The sequence below is a fragment of the Orycteropus afer genome, unplaced genomic scaffold (genome assembly GCF_000298275.1).
Source record: "Orycteropus afer afer isolate SDZICR_OR568_19922 unplaced genomic scaffold, OryAfe1.0 scaffold00062, whole genome shotgun sequence".
NCBI classification, from domain to species: Eukaryota; Metazoa; Chordata; class Mammalia; order Tubulidentata; family Orycteropodidae; genus Orycteropus; species Orycteropus afer.
This window is the reverse complement of record NW_006921649.1, coordinates 6,595,340-6,614,822: the sequence shown is the minus strand read 5'-3', so window position 1 is coordinate 6,614,822 and position 19,483 is coordinate 6,595,340. Positions and strand designations below refer to the sequence as shown.

Genomic DNA, 19,483 nt, shown 5'->3' with positions numbered 1-19,483 from the left:
AAAGGTGACAGCACCCACGCAGATAAGCTGGTCCGTGATATATATGGAGGAGATTATGAAAGATTTGGTCTGCCAGGTTGGGCTGTAGCATCTAGGTAAGTAGCATTTATGTTGTCAGTCAAATTGCTTCTTTAGTTCTTGGAGAGCAATATATCTTGGCAATTGTAAAAGGACTTTTTGGGTTACAGGTAGTTTTTAATATTCATGAAGCTTAAAAATCAACTATACATTGAGCGGTCCACCCTGATTATACCTTATAGGGAACTACTTTTATTCATTCTTGGATATCTTCTCATTGTTTTCTCTTTGCAATTACAAATCCATATCCTTATTGTTCCTATTTAAAGTCAGCATATGTTATATACCATTATCTAGCATACTACATGTACTTTACAACCAGTGTATCTTAGAAATCATTCCATATTTATAAATAGATTTTTAAAAAATAACAAACAGCTTCATGATACTCCTTTGTGTGGATGTGTCATAGTTGGATGAGCATTTGGGTTGTATACTGTATTTTGCCATATACAATTCCATGATCAGTGAATAACCTTGTACATTACCTTACTTTGGACACATGGATGTTTATCTGTAGGATTGTAAATATATTTGCTGTTTTGATAGCCATTATGAAAATATGCCCTCTAGCAATTTTTGTTTTTTTATATGCTCACCAGCAGTAGATGAGAATGCCTGTTTCACCATGCTCTCAAACTTTGGGATGTTTGCTTATCTAATACCTGAGATAGAGTATTTTAGTGTAATTTTCATTCGTGTTTGTCTTGTCTACAGTGAGGTTAAGAACCTTTTGTGCTTTATTTTTCCTCCTTTGTTGTTCTTAAAAAAAAAAAAAACTTTTACTGCGGTGAAAACATACACAAGACATTCACCAGCATAACAGCCTCCACACATACAGCTCAGGGACATTGATGACGTTTTTCATGTTGTGGCACCATTATCGCTATCCTTTTCCAAAATATTTCACCATCATAAGCATAAACTCAGTGCCTCCCAGACTGTAGCTTCCCCTTTCCCCCTCCCTCCTACCCCTGGTAACCACTAATAATCTTTGGTGTGTGTGTATGTGTGCATGTGTCCTTTTTTTTTCAACCTATCTAGAAATTCTCCCTACCCTCCTAATCCTAATAACCAAAGAGGAAAGTTTCCTTCTATATATAAATCTTTGAGTTTTTACAGTAGTGGACTAACACAATATTTGTCCTGTAATTGACTGACTTCACTCAGCATAATGTCTTCCAAGTTTATCTACATTATGTGGTGGTTTGTAGATTCTACATTACATTTTGGGATTGCATAGTATTCCATTGTGTGTATGTACCACAGTTTGTTTATCCATTCCCTGATTGATGGCACTTAGGTTGTTTCCATCTCTTTGCTATTGTGAATAGTGCTGCAGTGAACATGAGTGTGCATATCTATCTATCTGTGTCCTGCCTTTTTCTTCTTGTAAGATATATACCTAGTAATAGGGTTATTGAGTCAAATGGTATTTGTTTCCAACTTTTTAAGGAATCTCCATACCAATTTACACTGTGATTGTATCATTTTAAAGTCCCATCAACAGTGTATGAGAGAGTTCCAGTCTCTCACATCCTCACCAGCATTTGTTATTTTCTGTCTTGAACTTTGCTATTAGTGCTAGGGTGATATGGTATCTCAGGGTTGTTTTGATTTGCAGCACTCCAATGGCTAATGATAATGAACATTTCTTCATGTGTTGTTGGCTGTCTGAATATCTTTGGTGAAGTCTATTCATGTCTTCTGCCCATTTTTTTAATTGGATTGTTTATGTCTTTGTGATGTTGAGGTATTGGAGTTTTCTATGACTTTTAGAGATAAGTCCTTTGTCTGATATGTCATTGCTGAATATTTTTTCCCATTCAGTAGGTTCTCTTTTTACTCTTTTGGAGAAATCATTTGATGCACATAAGAATTTAGTTTTTAAAAGGTCACACTCATCTAGTTTATCTTCTGTTTGTGCATCTTGGGTTATGCTTGATAGTCTGTTTATGCCATAAATAGTGCCTAAGGCACTTGACTGCTAACCAGAAGACTGGTGGTTCAAGCCCACCAGCCACTCCTTGGAAGGAAGATGGAGCAATCTACTTCTGTAGTGATACTGCCTCAGAAACCCAAGGAGGGGTCGCTATGAGTCGGGTCCAACTCGTTGGCACATAACAATAACAAAGGTTACCCCTATTTTTTCTTTGATGAACTTCATAGCTTTAGATTTCACATAAAAGTCTTTGATCCATCTGGAATTAGTTTTTATTATGGTGTGAGATACAGATCTTATTTCATTTTTCTACAAATGGATATCCAGTTTTGCTAGCACCATTTGTAAAAGAGACTGTCTCTTCCCCTATTGAACAGATTTTGGCCCTTTGTCAAAGATCAGCTGACAATAGGTCGATGGATCTATTTCTGAGTTCTCAGTTATGTTCCACTGGTCTGTGTCTGTTGTTGTACCAGTACCATGCTGTTTTGGTAAATGTGGCTGTGTAGTAGGTTTTGAGATCTGGCAGTGTGAGACCTCCTACTTTGTTGTTCTTCAGTAGTGCTTTGCATGTCGGAGGTTCTTTTCCTTTCCATATGAAATTAGTAATTGGTTTTTCCATGTCTTTAAAGAATGTTGATGGAATCTGGATTGGGATTGCACTGAATGTATAGATTGCTTTGGGTAGTATTGACATTTTCACAATGTTCAAACTTCATATCCATGAGCATGGTATGTTCTTCCATTTATGTAGGTCTCTTACGGTTTCTTGAAGTGGTGTTTTATAGTTTTCTTTGTATAGGTGTTTTTGTGTTCCTGGTAAGATTTATTCCTAAGTATTTTATGTGTTTGGTGGCTACTGTAAATGATACTGATTTCCTTTTTAGAGACTTCTTTGCTGGAGTAGAGGAATCTAACTGATTTTTGTATGTTGATCTTGTATCCTGCTACTATGCCGAATCTTTCAGTAAGTTCCAGTAGTTTTCTTGCTGAGTCTCTTGAGTTTTCTATGTATAGGATCATATCATCTGCAAATAGGGCTAGTTTTACTTCTTTCTTACTAGTTTAGATGCCTTTGATTTCCCTTTCTTGCCTTATTGCCCTGGCTAGGACTTCCAATACAGTGTTGACCAGAAGTAGGGATAGAGGGCATCCTTGCCTGGTTCCTGTTCACAAGGGAAATGGTTTCCGTCTCTCTCCATTGAGAATAATGTTGGCTGTTTGTTTGCACAGATGCCCTTTATTATGTTGAGGAATGTCCCTTCTGTTCCTATTTTGCTGAGAATTTTGATCAGAAATGGGTGTTGAATTTTATCAAATACCTTTTCTTCATCTTTTGAATAATCATGTAATTCTTTTCCATCATTTTTACTTATGTGACAGATTACATTGTTTTTCTAATGTGGAACCATCCTTGGTATGAATCCCTCTTGGTCGTGATGTGGTATTTTTTTGATATGTTGTTGATGTCTGTTGGTTAAGATTTTGTTTAAGACTTTTGCATTAATGAGGGATATTCGTCTGTAGTTTTCCTTCCTAGTGGTGTCTTTTTTCTGGTTTTGGTATCAGGGTTATGCTTGCTTCATAAAATGAATTAGGGAGGATTCCATCATTTTCCATGTTGTAGAATAGATTGAGTAGGATTGGTGTCAGCTCTTCTCTGAATGATGAGTAGAATTTTCCAGTGAAATCATCTGGGCCAAGACATATTTTTTAATGGTAATTTTTAATGACCTGTTCGATTGCTGCTTTTGTTACGGGTCTGTTCAAATTTTCTTCCTCAGTCTGTTATTTTAGGTAAGTTCTATGTTTCTAGAAATTTTTCCATTTCTTCTAGATTTTCCAATTTGTTGGAGTACATACAGCTCTTCATAGTATCCTACTATTATTATTTTTATTTCTGTTGGTTCTGTTATGACGTCACCCATTTCATTATTAATTCATGTTATTTGCATCTTCTCCTTCAATTACTTTGTAAAGTTTGCCAGTTGTTTGTCAATTTTATTAAATCTTTTCAAAAGACCAACTTCAAATCTTGTTAATTTTTTCCTATTGTCTTTCTGTTTTCTGTTTCACTTATTTCTGCTCGAATCTTTATTATTTCCTTTCTTCTGGTGACTGTAGGCTTTTCTTGCTGTTCTTTTTCTAATTGTTGGAGATGTTAGATTACTTAAGGTGTTAATTTTGGCTCTTCTTTTCAGTGTGTGTGTCTATTGCAATAAATTGGCCTCTGATCACTGCTTGTGCTGTGTCCCGAAGATTTTGATATGTTGTGTATTCATTCTCATTTGAGTCAAGGAATTTTTTTTTTTAATTTCATTTTTTACTTCTTCAATAGAAGTCATTTTTTAAGTATGGTATTATTCTTTTTCCATGCATTTGTTCTTTTTCCATTGGTCTGCCTAGTGTTGATTTTGAATTTTATAAAATTGTGATCTGAGAAGATGCTTTGCAGTATTGCAGTGTTTTAAAATTTATTGAGGCTTCCTTTATGGCCTGAAGTATAAGGACTGTCCTGCAGAGTATTCTGGAAAGGAATATATATTTTGCTTTTGTTGGGTGAAGTTCTCTGTAGATGTCTATAAGGTCAAGTTGGTTGATCATGTTGTTCTTCTGCATCTTTGTTGAGTTTCTTTCCAGTTGTTCTATCTCTTATTGAAAGTGGCATATTAAAGTCTCTTACTATTACTGTGGAGTCATCTTTTCAATTCTGTTAAAGTCTAATTTATGCATTTTGGGGCTCTTTCATTGGGTGTGTAGGTATTTATTATGGTTATGTCCTCTTGTTCATTTGATCCTTTAATTATTATATAATGTTCTTCCTTGTCAATGATGATTGTTTTTGTCTTAAAGTATTTTATCAGAAATTAATATTGCCACTCCTGCCTTTTTTGGTTGCCATTTGTTTGATACATGTTTTTCTAACCTTTGATTTTTAGTCTATTTTTGCCTTTGTGTTTAAGATGAGTCTTGTATACAGTACATTGATGGCTTATGTTTTCTTATCCATCCTGCAACTCTCCATCTCTTGAGTGGTGGTGCATTTAATCCGTTGACATTCTTTGTAATTATTGACAAGTATGAAAGTATTGATGTCAATTTGTTACTTTTTTTTCATGGTGTTGCTGATTTCTTTGTTCTATATAATTTTCTGTGCTGAGTTCATTTTGTTTATAAGTCATGTTAACATCTCCTTCATCGCTATTGTTTTACTGAATGCTAAATATTTGTGCTTGTCCTCTTTTTGAATTTGATGCACAGGTTTATTTTTCTTTGAGGTTACCCTGTGATTTACTATTTCCTTCCCAAGTTTAAAAGTCTTGACTTCCTCACCATTCAGAAGTTCTGTAACTACACTAATTATTCCCTCTGTTTGGTTTGTAGTTAGTTTACCAATTAATGTCTCTGGTTCTGTCTTCACTGTCTTGTAAGCTGACTTTGCTTTGGATACTTCTATAACTGGGTTGGTATCTGGGTATATCACCATGTGTGTTAATCATCAGTTGTCTACTGTTGTTAGTTCTCTATCCAAAGGACTTCCTTTAGCTTCTCTTGTAAGGTTGGTCTGATTTTAACAAATTCTCTTAATTTCTGCTTCTCTAGAAATCTCCTAATTTCACCCTCATATTTGAGAGACAATTTTGGTGGGTCTGTAATTCTGGTTTGGAAATTTTTTTTCTTTCAGGGTTTTATATATATCATTCCATTGCCTTCTCACCTGCGTGGTTTCTGCTGAGAAATCTGAACTTAGTCTTACTGGTTGCCCTTTGTAGGTAACTTTTCATTTTTCCTGTGCTGTTTTCAAGATTCTTCTTTGACTTTGGTTTTGGTGAGTTTGATTATGATATGCCTTGGTGATTTTCTGTTGGGGTCTATCCTGTTTCAGGTTTATTGAACTTCTTGGATAACTGTCTTCTCATCTTTCATCATATTAGGGAAATTCCCTCCCAACAAATCTTCAATTTTCTCTGTGATTTTATTTATCTCTTCCTTTTCTAGATTTCTGATTACATGTAGGTTATCCCTTTTGATGGTATCCCACATGAATCTTATGCTTTCTTCATTTTGTTTTGATCTTCTTTTTGATTGATCACTTAACAAAGTAGTATTGAGGTATTTGTCTTCAGTCTCTTTAATTTTGTCTTCTGTTGATTCAGTTCTACTCCTTTTCTTGTTCAGTGTGTTACCTATTTCTGAAATGTCAGTGTCAATCATCTGGATTTCTATTTGTTGTTTTTTAATCATTTCTAATTTTTGGTTATTTTGTCAATTTGTTCTTGTTTTGTTTTCCTAAATTGTTCTAGAGTTTTTTCTGTGTTTTCCTTAATTTTGTCAGTATTTTCCTTGATCTGTCTCTCAGTCTGTTGAAGGTTTGTTGTTCTGTTTTGTTGATAGTTTGTTTTTCTTTTGTTCTCTCTCTTCCTCTAGGCCCATGCTGTCCAGTGCAGTAGCCTCTAGCTACATGTGGCTGTTGAGCACTTAGAATTTGGTTAGTGCCACATGTTGAAATGATGCTCTTTGATTAATATATTGGCTTAAATAAAATATATTATTAATTTTAATGGGTTTTTCTTTTGTATTTTTTTTTTTTTAGCATGGCAAATGGAAAATTTGGAGTTACACTTGGCTTATACTTTATTTCTACCGTACAGTGTTTTGGTAGACTAATTCATTGCTTGAGGGACTTTCTTGGTGTCCCCAGCACATTGTTTGGTATGTCATAAATGTTGTGACTGAGTAAAAATGAACTTCATGTTAAAGCTTTTCCAACAAGCCAAGATGTATATTTTGCTTGGCTTCCTGAGAAAATAGACTTTTCATTTAATTGCTTTGTATCAAGTTCAGAAATGAAGATATTTCAGTAATATTTGATTCTTTATAAGATTCTTTATGTTCCATTTTTGAGAGTTAATTTTCATCTTAATTCTTTAAAGGGAAATACTTGTTCCTGTGTAGATTTTTGTTTCTTTTCATTTCACTTTTCTTTGTTTCTACTCTTTTGGTCCTAATTTTAGAAAAATATCCTGCATTATAAACACATTTGCAAATGTATAGAAGTATTGCTTGATAACAGTAGTTTTGACTTTTGTTTTTCTGTTTCTCATTTCTCTGCAGTTTTGGGAATATGATTTATAAAGACAAGCGAGAATCTGTTAGTAAAGAAGATCTGGCAAGAGCTACTTTAGTTACTATCACCAACAACATTGGTTCTGTGGCACGGATGTGTGCTGTTAATGAGGTAAAAAAAAAAAAGTTAATTATGACAAAAGTGAATTGGAGTTTTATGTACATCCCATCAGACTTCATGTTCCTTAAGGAGGTCTGTAAGAGTAAGCTCTACCACTTCATTAAATCCCATGACTAGCAAATATATATATTTCCAATTATTGTGTTACCTTTAAAGAAAATGCAACAACTTACTTTAGATTGGAAATAGAACAGTTAGATATTTATGTTTTATATTCATCCAGAAACTTTTTCAGAAATAGCCTTAACTCTTGAGGAGATGAAAGAGAATTCTTTCTTTTTAGGCACATGACATTTTGAGGTGACTAATCATTTATTTAGGAGCTCTGGTAGCATAGTGCCTAAGGTACTTGACTGCTAACCAGAAGGCTGGCAGTTCAAACCCACCAGCTGCTCCTCGGAAGGAAGATGGGCAATCTACTTCCATAATGATACTGCCTCGGAAACCCAAGGAGGGGTTGCTATGAGTCAGTCCGACTCGATGGCATATAACAACAACAAATCATTTATTTATCTATTTTTATTTTGACATTAATCTTGCATTTGATAAGTGAAATACTTGGAGTTTTTCTTACTGCCCTCGGCTTCTTTACAGTGCTGCCTTGTTGCATATGGATCAAGCAGCATTGTACAGGGCTATGAAGGCATTGAGACTTGTTCTTCACAAGAAATTTGAATGATGTTTTCTTTAAAAAAAAAAAAAAAACTAAACCGCTCATATTGTAATATGTACCACATTGGGTTATTTTTTATTTGGAAGAAAATATATAGTTCTACCTTCATATAGGGAGCTCTGGTAGCATAGTGCCTAAGGCACTTGACTGCTAACCAAAAGGCTGGAAGTTCAAACCCACCAGCCACTCCTCGGAAGTAAGATGGGGCAATCTACTTCCGTAGTGATACTGCCTCGGAAACCCAAGGAGGGGTCGCTGTGAGTCAGGTCTGACTCGATGGCACATAACAACAACAACAACACCTTCATATAAACATACTGGCTCTTTATAAAAATTTTTGTGATTATCACATACTTAAAATGAATTGAGAAGTTTGCTTTTTGAAGGAAACCATTAATTCATTGAATGAGTATAGAGTACTAGGAGCCCAGGTGACAAAGTGATTAAGCACTTGAGTGGTAGCTGAACAGTCAGCAGTTTGAAGTCAACCACTTCACTGGATAAAGAGGTGGTATTCTGCTTCTGTAAAGATCACTGCATTGGAAGCCCTGTAGAGCAGTTCTACTCTGACCTATATGGTCACTATGAGTCAGAATCAGCTTACGGGTTTGGTTTTTTGTTTGGATACTCCAGAAATTGTTCATGCACTTGGGATTTACAAGTGGAGAAAACAAAGATCCCTGACTTTGTTGCACTTATCATTCTTTTATTAGTGATATAATGAGTAAATTGTGTGGTGTGTCATTAGATGATAAATGCTGTCTTTAAAAAACAAGGTAGGATAAAAAGAATTGAGAGGAGGACAGGGAATGGCAGAGTAAATGGAGTGGTTACGGAAGGCTTCGTTGAGAATATGACTTTTGGGTAAAGATTTGAACCAGGTGAAGGAATCAGCACATACACAGATATTTGGGGAAAGACAAACTGTACAGAGGCCCTAATGAATCCTCTGAATTATTTTATGTTTTACTTCAGAATTTTATCTCTTAAGTTTCTTTTTTGCTTTATTTATTTATTTATTTATTTATTTTGGTCATTTGGGTGAAAGTTTATGGAGCAAATTGGTTTTCCATTCAACAGTTCATAGACATTTTGTTTGGGGACATTGATTGTGATCCCCACAAAATAACAATACTCTTTCCACTTCTTCTCTGTATTTACCATTTCCATTCTTCCTTTCCTTTCCCTTCCTATCTTCTGAGATTTATCCCTGGGCAAATGCTCCCTTTTTGATTTGTCATGGTTGATTGTTATAGAGAGTGTGTACCTCCCTGGTCTGTTACCTTTGTTAATAGTGTAGTAAATTGGTTGTTGGAACCACACAGCAGGCCTTTTGACTTAGGTTTGGGAATACTTTACTTCTGACTTGGCAATAATCTAGTACCTTTTTTTAAGTTCTGTAGGTCTAGATTTTCACTGGCAAATTGTAATTAGGTCCTTACTTTACCCAGACTAATAAACGTAAAAGTCATATTATTGTTACAGTAGGAATAGGTATTCTAGAGATTGATATACTTGTTCCCTTCTCTAAGGATTTCCTAATAGAGGCAGCTAGGAAATGAAATTAGTGAGTGTGGAATCTTTTGAGAGAGTGCCCTGGTGGGTCATGCTAGGCACAAGAGAATGCCTGTAAGCCTGAGGTTGGATGCACATGCAGCCTGTGAGTCATTGTTCTCCAGTTCTCTATTATAGAGTCCACAGTTGTGTGTCATTGCTGAATGTGCCATTGCATTATACTGGTCAAGTTTATAGTCTTTCATCATAAATGCATTTTACTTTTCCTCGGATTGACTCTTTGGATCTTATCAATAATGTATCTTCCAGTTGCTTTGCTAAATGGATTATTTATTGGCTGTTTTAAAGAACAAGTCTCAACCTGTAATCAGTTGCCTAAGGTCTTTTTAGAACTGATTTTTAAATATTCAGTATTATTGAGCTACGTACCAGAAATAATGGTAGACATATTAGGAATATAGTAGTTAACATTTTTAAATAAAAACTTTTACAAACCTCATTATTACATTGTGAAATCTTATTTAATTCTTTTTATATGTCACTTTATTTCTTTTCTTTTAGAAAATAAATCGAGTTGTCTTTGTTGGAAACTTTTTACGTGTAAATACACTCTCCATGAAACTTTTGGCATATGCACTGGATTATTGGTCAAAAGGTCAACTGAAAGCATTGTTCCTAGAACATGAGGTATGATAGGAAAATATTTGTGAATTTTATATGAAAATTTGCTGTATTGCTTCTTACCCCATATTGATAAGTAAAATATAAAACAATAGGTTGTTTACTTAAATACCATATTGACTCTGTCACTTTGATTGGAGTTGTGATAAGGGATATGATATTACTATAACATGGTAGGCAGGTACCCCATGGCAATGAGAATTTCATAATAATTCTAACATAGGAAACAGTATCATATCTGTGAGCTCCTCTCATACTGAGGCTATTTGTGCACTTAGTTAGATACATATCAGTTTTGCTTTGTTGAATTGTTGTTCTTTTGTTTCTCTAGTTTTTTATTATTTGAGCTCAGAAAAGTATAAAAATACATTAATTTAGCAAGGAAAATACTTATTCCTTCCATACAATCCTACCTCCACCTACAAAATAACAAATGTTAACATTTTAGAATTTCTTCCAGATTTTTTTTTCTTTTCCTATTCATATGCTAAGGAGCCACCAGCCACTCCTCGGAAGTAAGGTTGGGCAATCCTACTTCCGTAGTGATACTGCCTCGGAAACCCAAGGAGGGGTCGCTATGAGTCGGGGCCGACTCGACGGCACATAACAACAACAACAACAACATGCTAAGGAGCTATGGTAGTGCAGTACCTAAGACATTTGATGCTAACCAGAAGGTTGGCAGTTCAAACCAACTAGCCACTTTATGGAAGGAAGATAAGGCAATCTACTTCCAGAAAGACTTACCTCCTCAAAAACCTAATGGGGGTCGCTATGAGTCGAAATCAACTTGATAACAGTGAGTTTGGTTGGTAGTGGGTTTTTTTTTTTTTTTTTTTTTTTTTTTAAGTCATTTGCTACCTCCAGGACCTCTGGTAGCGTAGTGCCTAAGGCATTTGACAGCTTACCAGAAGGCTGGCAGTTCAAACCCACCAGCCACTCCTCAGAAGGAAGGTTGGGCAATCTACTTCCATAGTGATACCACCTCGGAAACCCAAGGAGGGATCGTTAAGAGTCGAGATCAACTGCACAGCAGCGAGTTTGATGGGTGTTTGTTTATTTATTTATTTTTAAGTTAAACTGTGATCTGAGAACATGCTACAAGCAATCCCTGGGATATGAATGTCTTACTTACTTACATAGGACCCACAGATACAAACCAACTCTCATAAGGCCTATTATATTGGGTGGAGGTACATACAGTGATTAGTAATAAGAAATGGATGCTACTTTGTGATGCAAATCAGAGTATTGTATTATTCTGCTCAAAATGTTTTAATACTTATAATACTGAAAGCATTTCTTTAATGTTTTTATGCATAGAAAGATAATTGTGTATACTAAGACAGATACTTGACATTAAATGTGAACCATATCTAACTATTCCAACTTAGGTGCAAACTCAATTTAAAGACAAACTTAGAAACAAAATGGGAACTGCCTGTGTAGTTCAAATAATGCTTGAGTGTTCTTCTGAACTTCAATCATTTTGTTTATAGCCAGAGTCAAATGAATATTATCAAGAGTTAATAACACAGGTTCAGTGTTTGTTCTACCCCTGTAAGCTACTATGTCTCATTGTCACTGCTTTCATTGTACAGTTCATTTGTGCTCATGTGTGGTTCCACATGGCATGCCAGGCATGTGTCATGCAGAGCCGAAAGATGTTAATTTGTTGCTTATTGAGTAAAGGAGAGAGGGAATCAGAAGTGTTGTAATAGCCCTGGAATCTTTAGTGTCTAAAAGACTGACCTGAAATGCTTATTTTAAAGGTGTATTATTAAGAATACAATTTTAGGGGAGGAAAAAATTAGAATAGCTAACACATTAGGTTTCCTGATAAATACTCTTCAACAAATAAATAATGTATAAATATGTTTTTAATAGTAGCTTAAATTTGTATGGTAATTTTAAAGCTATACTATATTAACAGTTGTTTGAAAATTTTACAGGGATACTTTGGAGCAGTTGGTGCACTTCTTGGACTGCATTGTTCCTAGAACATGAGGGATACTTTGGAGCAGTTGGTGCACTTCTTGGACTGCCAAATTTCAGCTAAAGCATCACATTTCTCTCTGCTAATGTCATGTAAAAGGAACTGCAAATCAGAAGCATTATGCATTGTCTATCACTGGGAACCAAAGGATAAAGAGTTAACAATATTACTGTTGATTTTTTAAATATCAAAATAGTAAGCTGCTGAATGTTGCCATAGTGAAAGAGCTCAGAAATGTGAAGTATTTCTAATTGGAGTGCTTTCCCTTCTGTATATAGCCAGTGTTAAATCCTTAAATGCAATACAGTCTTTGATTATTGAGCTTCCTTTCAAAAAGATTTTCTGTTCTATGTAGCCAGCATTGCAGTACTGTATGCTCAAACACAAACTCATCAAATCTCAGAAATGTTTAACTTATGAAAATAATGAATTCTGAATATTTGTTATTACTTTATGTGTGTTTTGGTTATTAATGAGCAGACAATACTATATACCCAGGATCAAAATTTATTGAAAGGCAATCAAAATGATTTTTATGTGATTTTAGAAATGTTAGAGGAACATTAATTACTACAGTTTTTCTAACATACCTCCCTCAAAAAAGCATGTTTACGTTATCTTTGCTGAGAAGTTTTAACTGTTCAAATGCCATGATGTAATTGAGATATTACTAAATTTTAACTTGAATTCTAAAAAGAATTCTAGAAAATGCACATATTTGATGATACTGCACTTTCTGTATTCTATTTGTTGTAATGAATCAGTAAATTTTAAAATGCATACTATTTAAAATTTGGAGATGTGATTACTTGCTTGGGAGTTTGTTTAACAGGGACCTATAGGACTATTCTAATATGGCTTGAGTGCATCAGTAGAGTTAAGTGCTCTCTATACCAAGTTTACCTCGGGCCAGACTTAGTCATTCTTTCTTAACCAGGTCTGAACTGTCCAAGATAAAGACTTCATTCTGTCATGAACCACAGAATCATATTTATTCCAAAAGAATGTCATGGAAGCCTGAGAGATAAGTTGTTTTGAAACTTTGTGGGAGTCAGAGGCAGTATTGCAGAATTATGAATGGATCAGTGTTTTGTACATTCTGGTAATAAAAGCATTATCATTCTAAAATTTGTAAATCCAGTTGCTTTGGAAAATATGCTCTATTTTGAAATCATTTCTTATCACAAATTTTTCATATTTTTGCTTTGGCAGTTAATATTTTGGTGGTCCCATAGTTCAGTGAGGTTGTTGGGGTCTATTAACTCATGGTTTAGAAAGTAAAAAGACTTGGGAAAGAATTTACCTCCATAAATTACCAGTCAACCTAGAGTTTAAAAATTGTTTACATTACACAAAAGAAGTATTACTGTGTCTTTTACAGGCCATAATTTTGCTTGAGTATGCCCAGTTGAGAGTCATTTTCAATAGAGTATGAGGTGCTTGATAGAGACATTTATTTCCATGTGTTTTTCAAAAATTGTGCTCATATACTTAAAATTCAATTTTCTTTTTCTAAAGACCTGAACATACAAATGATAGGAGTGTGTTTAGGGGGGAAATTGTTTAAAGGTGACTTTTTTCTTATTTAGAACATTTGGAACTTTGAATTTGTGTTAGTCGCCAATTCAAAAACCTACAGTGACTCCACACTTAAGTACTGTTTTAATGTTTCCATTGTAGCCGCTAGATACTTAGCAAGTCAAAATACTATTGATTTAAATAAAGTTTTTGATGTGTGCTTCTGTAGAAATATTATTGAATGATGCTGACTTCAAGCTATTTATGTGTGGCAATCTGCATTAGCAGCTGTAGATTTAGGGCAGACTTTATTTAAAAAATGAATGGTCAAAGTATTTAACTTCAAATTAATTTGATCATTACTGTTTCGTTAATTTAGAGCTATGACTCATACATTTTGTCCTTTGAAAGTAAAATTAACTGAGGAAATGTAAAGTGGAAAATCGTCTAAACATTGTTGCTTTTAACCTTTTTCTTGAGTGGTCTAGAATTACTAGAATAAGTAAGAACACAGAATTACAGTGAAGGCTGGCTTCTTAATTATGATCTCAAGAAATTGTCTCTAGGCACACCATGATAAGTAGGTTTGGTTTTAATCCCAGTCAAAGTAAAGCCTCAGAACTCTTGAACATACTCTCCAATGGAAATAGAATGCAAGCCAAGTGTAAATTTAAGTTTTCTAATAGGCATAGCTCGGAAGGAAGGTTGGGCAATCCTACATCCGTAGTGATACTGCCTCGGAAACCCAAGGAGGGGTCGCTATGAGTCAGGGCTGACTCGACGGCACATAACAACAACAACAACAACAGTAGGCATATCAACAAAGTAAAAAGAAACAGATGTAAATTATTTTAATACTTAATTCAATCTAGTATGTCCGGTAAGTTATTTCAACATGTAATCAATATAAAAAATTAGGAAATATATTTTTTTTCTTTTTGTATTCTTTAGAAATGTGTATTTACAGTGACTCTCCAATTGAGAGTAACCACATTTCAAGTGCTCACATGGATATAGCCATGGATGGGTAATGCCTGTTGTTTTGGACAGCATAGTTCTAGACCTCGCTCTTAAAAATGGACACTTACGTGCCCATGAAAAGTTTTTGAATATCATCTTTTTAAAGAATATTTGAGAGGAAAAAAATATGGGAACCATACATTTTAAGTAAGGGTTGGGTAAGAAATGGCTCATTTGGGCTTGTTTACTTTATGCAGACAAGCTATATTTCTGACCATTCCAAAAATAGTTCACATTGCAAACTGCTGTCTTACCATAATATATATCATTTTCCATTGATACTGATTAGGCAGTGAAATTGCCCCAGATATATCCTGACAGTTCCGAAGAATCTCAATTTTATGTTTTCTTCACTGAAGGAAATAGGACTTTTCTAATGACTTAATTCCCACCCCCACCACCCTTACCTAAGTGGAGTTTAGAGGATTAAAAAGAGATCTTGATTTTTCCTTGAGATGTGTATAAACAAGATAATCTTTTTCTCCTCTTTCTTAAACTAATGACTTGTATTTCTGCACCTAGACGGTTTTCATCTAATTTTATTCTGCAATGGCCAAAGTATTAGCATACTTAACTAGCCTGTGGACGTGGACATTCCTTGCTCATCTACTATAATTTAAATAGGAGGGAAATAGGTTTAGTTTAGGGAAAGTCAGTGCCATTGCCAATTATATACATAATAATTGAAAGTCCTCCAGGAGGTTCAAACTTTTGCCAAGGAGTCCATAGAGACTTCCCTGAGTGGAGATGTGATTGTTATTGTGAGTCCAGTTTGTGAAACAGTCCATTTCTTTAAACAGATAATGCAGCTGAAAGTGAAGAGGCTTCCTCTTTGTTCAGAGGTGCTGTTGGCCTTAAGAGTAGTCCATCACAGCTTGCCTTGATTTTAAGGTTGTATTCTCCGGTAGTAGACCTCACCAGGAACTAGTTCCAGATGTACTTGTATAACCACTCTACTTTTTATATACAAAATCTTTTTGCATCTTTTATTTTTTTCCCCTCTGTTGAGCACTTTATGCTTTTTACTCTAATGAATTTGAGAATGTTGTTTAGAACTTCTTTCTCCTTTAAAAGCTGTGTAAGAACTGATAAAGGATAATGCCTGGAAAATTAGTGAATATTATTTTGATTTGACTTATGCTTTGTGGTATTTATAAAGAAAATACTGGAAATATATTGCTTTTTTTAATAATGACCTTATTTAAGAAGTTTTGCCATGAATGTTAATTATGTCCTATTTCCCATTGAGTACACAAAAGTGTTTATTTTAATGTGTTTCACTCTAACAAAAGGGATTCAGTCAATTTTATTTCTTTATTATCCAAAACCCCTATGATCAGATAAACCCAGAAAATAATGTGCTTTTCTATATTGCTGCCTGTTTTCAATAATTTGGCACAGTGGATGTCTTGTTTTCTATTGAGCCAAATAATACTCAGGAAAGACCTAAGAAGACTGAGTAGTTTTTTTCTTTATTTTAGTAGGCCATTAAAAATAATGGTGGTATGAAAAGTAAATCATTATACCTCTTCTGCCACATCTAAATTTTGAGTAATTTTCATTTTGAGAAAGTTAAAATGGTTTCTTAAAAGCAGTCCATTATTTATGCTGTCTTGTGTTAGTCAGTGGATACGAAGTCTTGATTTGATGTATTAAAAATCATACTTGCTGTTCTAATTTCTCCAAATATATTTCATTTGTGGAATGAGAGAATTACATTCTTGAGATCTCTTCTAGCCCTGAAATGTTTTTATTACAGTAGGAAATGACTCAAGTACCATCCTGAGAAAAGACAGTTCTTTTATTCGTGGTAGTATTTGGAATAACTAAAACTGTTCAGCTATTTGAACTCCTGTTACAGTTAATTTTAGTGCTTATGGAATATTCTTATAATTATTACATAATTATTATTTGTATATGATAGGTACTAGATTTTGGATTCTTTCCAAATCAATAGAATGGTAGCAATTATTCTTTCATAATGTTGTTATGCCAAGTAAATAAATCTGAAAATAGTATGAAGGTTTTATATGTGTATACACGTTGGTTCAATTCTGTAACTTTAATCCATTAAAATGTCTTGAATTTTTCCTGTGTTTAACTCTGAAATTATATGGGCATTATTATAACAATTTTTCAGTTGTACAAAAAGAAAATATTCCGCTAAATTCCTAAGTGTTTGAAAATGAGATATATTTCAATTGCTCTTTTCTTCAAGCTGTTCTTTATTTCAGATCATTGTGAGGATAAATGTGGGATAAATCTGTCCTACAGTTATTTGTTGCTGTTGCCAAACACAACTCATAGCAAAATTTTAAGCACAGCTTTAATTATTTGCAAATGAGTTGAAATAATCTCAAGATTACAAACATACCCACATTAACTGTTGAAGACTGTGACATTCCACATTCAGCTTACTAATGAAAATTAAGTGTAGCAGTGAGCTGATAATGGGGCTTTTCAGGTACTATATAGTTAGTGCTGAATGTTGCATTTGGGGGGAAATTGATTTTATTATTTTAGAAAAAAAACTTAAATTATTTACATTCTGGCTTTGTAGTCACAGGCTGTGTTTTTTTCTTGTAGATTTAATTTTAGTATTTTGCTTAAATGCTACTAATTTTATTTTTAAAAGAACTAATGAGGAATGTGTATTTCAAAGGAATTAAGTTAAAATTAGGTTTTGAATTAAATATTCAATTAGAGACCTAATTCAGTACTAGGATATTACAAATATGTCTTTGCTACTTCTTATCATCTTTCTTAACACTGCAGTGCTTACTGTACCAGTAGCTTTCAAAGACGACATTTAAGTTTTTACATAATTTATAAAATACACATAATCCAAGTAGCTTGGTATTATCTTAGCTTTATTTAGTATCTCCAAATTTCATCTGGGTATTATATCTCACACAGTCAGTAATCGTTGACAGGTGTTACGCTGTTTTGAAATTTGCCACTTTTTTACAAGGGGCTTTCTAGTTTACAGCAGTTAGAAATAGAAGATAACTTCAGAGACCTAAAATCATTATCCTAGTTCTCCTTTTCCCAAATATAATTGACAAAATTAGGACATAACTGATGTTAAAATGGTTTTATCTTTTAAAATAAGAAAAATATAATGTGTCCTTTCACTTTATTAGAACTACAGTGAAACTTTAACTGAAATTGAATAGCAGCTGTCTTAATTCAGTCTAATTACTGACCAAATCGTACCTAGAATGTTTGTTTCAATCTACAGAATCTCTTAATTTTGGTGTTAATTTTACTTACACAAACCACTTCAGTTTAAGTTGCCTTACTCTGTTTATTACATTGTTTTGACTAGCCTGAGCTTTGTCATGTCTGAAATCTTCTAACACTGTATCTGATGTAAAAATGTATGATGTGCTACAAATTTTATTCATAATAAACTAAGTTATAGCCTAATGTAAACTATAAAACACTTCTTGTAAATTGCGTAATTTATTTTTTCATTTATGTACAGTTCCGTATGTAAATTTTTAAAATACTTCCTGTGGCCTGTTCTGTAAACATTCCTGTACCCTGTTCCTTATGCTTATTTGCATGAAAGAAACTTGGGTTTTATTTGTTTGTAGTGTATGGCCATTAAGCCAACTTCAGTACTCTGCCTTCTTTGTTCATAATTCTAAATGAATATTAAAACCATGCTTTTTATTAACTACTTTCCAAATAAATTCTCTAAATTGTTTACCATGTTGTGTCTTCATTAAATTTTTATTTTCTACAATATGCCTAATTTTCTGTATGGTTAAATGTAACATGGTGATTTAGATGAAGTTTAACAGAATGTAAATTTGATGAGGACAAGGACTATGTAAAAGTCTTCTGTTATCACTAGGCCCTGGCATAAAGTAGGCATTCAGTAAATAAATACTTGCTGAATGAATTAATTACAGAAAAAGTGTCCTAAACACTAGCCTGCCTTTATAAGATAGAAGTAATTATGATTGTCCCTATCTTCCACTCCCAGCATTAGAAAGCGCAATTGTTAGTTCCTCAGAGATAGAAATTCTCACAAAATTTAAGACTTTAAAGAAAAAAAAAACCTCACTGCTGTCTAGTCGATTCGACTCAAAGGGACCACTCCTTGGGTTTCCGAGGCAGTATCTCTATGGAAATGGATTGCCCAACCTTCCTTCCGAAGAGTGGCTGGTGAGGTTGGACCCCCAGCTTTCTGGTTAGCAGTCAAATGCCTTAGCACTATGCCACCATAGCTCCCCAAGACATGCTCAGACATACTATTAAGATGTGAAAGCATTTTATTTTCCTTGAAATGAGGCCATGTTCAATACACCAACTCTTTACTGCCATGGTTAGTTTCCAAAAACCAAGTTGTTACTTTGAAAATGGAGGATGTGGCTACATCTTACATAGCTGCCCAATTACATCATTAATGGTCAAATCAGCCAACATTAATCTCTCTACACTCTTTGGAATCCTTTAGTGCCAGATACACATTAGTATGCAAGTTAGTAGATTTTTTTTTACTATTTTCATAAATGTCAGATAATGAGATCGTTGATAAATGAGGATTAAAGTGTATATATATCCTAACTGGAAATGTCTACAACAGAGTGATTCTTAAAAATACTTGGATGTTGCAAAAAAGACGAGGAGGCCACATGTTCTGACCTCCTCTAACCCTACAAGAGGAAGACAGGATTACCAGCAGTAACCCAAGGCCTATTCCTACAAGGCCAGACATACTGCCTCCCTCCAGCCCTTTCACCAACTGTTCTCCCAAAGCATCCACCACCTCTCTCCTGGGTTCGATAATTCGCTGCAGTG

At 34.2% G+C, this 19,483-nt stretch overlaps 1 protein-coding gene across 1 annotated transcript in view; it reads left to right on the top strand.

Annotated features, from left to right (window-relative positions):
• Positions 1-12,196, top strand: part of PANK3 (pantothenate kinase 3) — a 32,079-nt gene extending 19,883 nt beyond the window's left edge. The window contains exons 5-8 of the mRNA XM_042780804.1: positions 5-95; positions 7,136-7,259; positions 10,018-10,143; positions 12,146-12,196. Of these exons, the coding sequence (XP_042636738.1) occupies positions 5-95; positions 7,136-7,259; positions 10,018-10,143; positions 12,146-12,196 (392 nt within the window). The remainder of the gene's footprint in view (positions 1-4; positions 96-7,135; positions 7,260-10,017; positions 10,144-12,145) is intronic.
• The last annotated feature ends 7,287 nt before the right edge of the window (positions 12,197-19,483 follow it).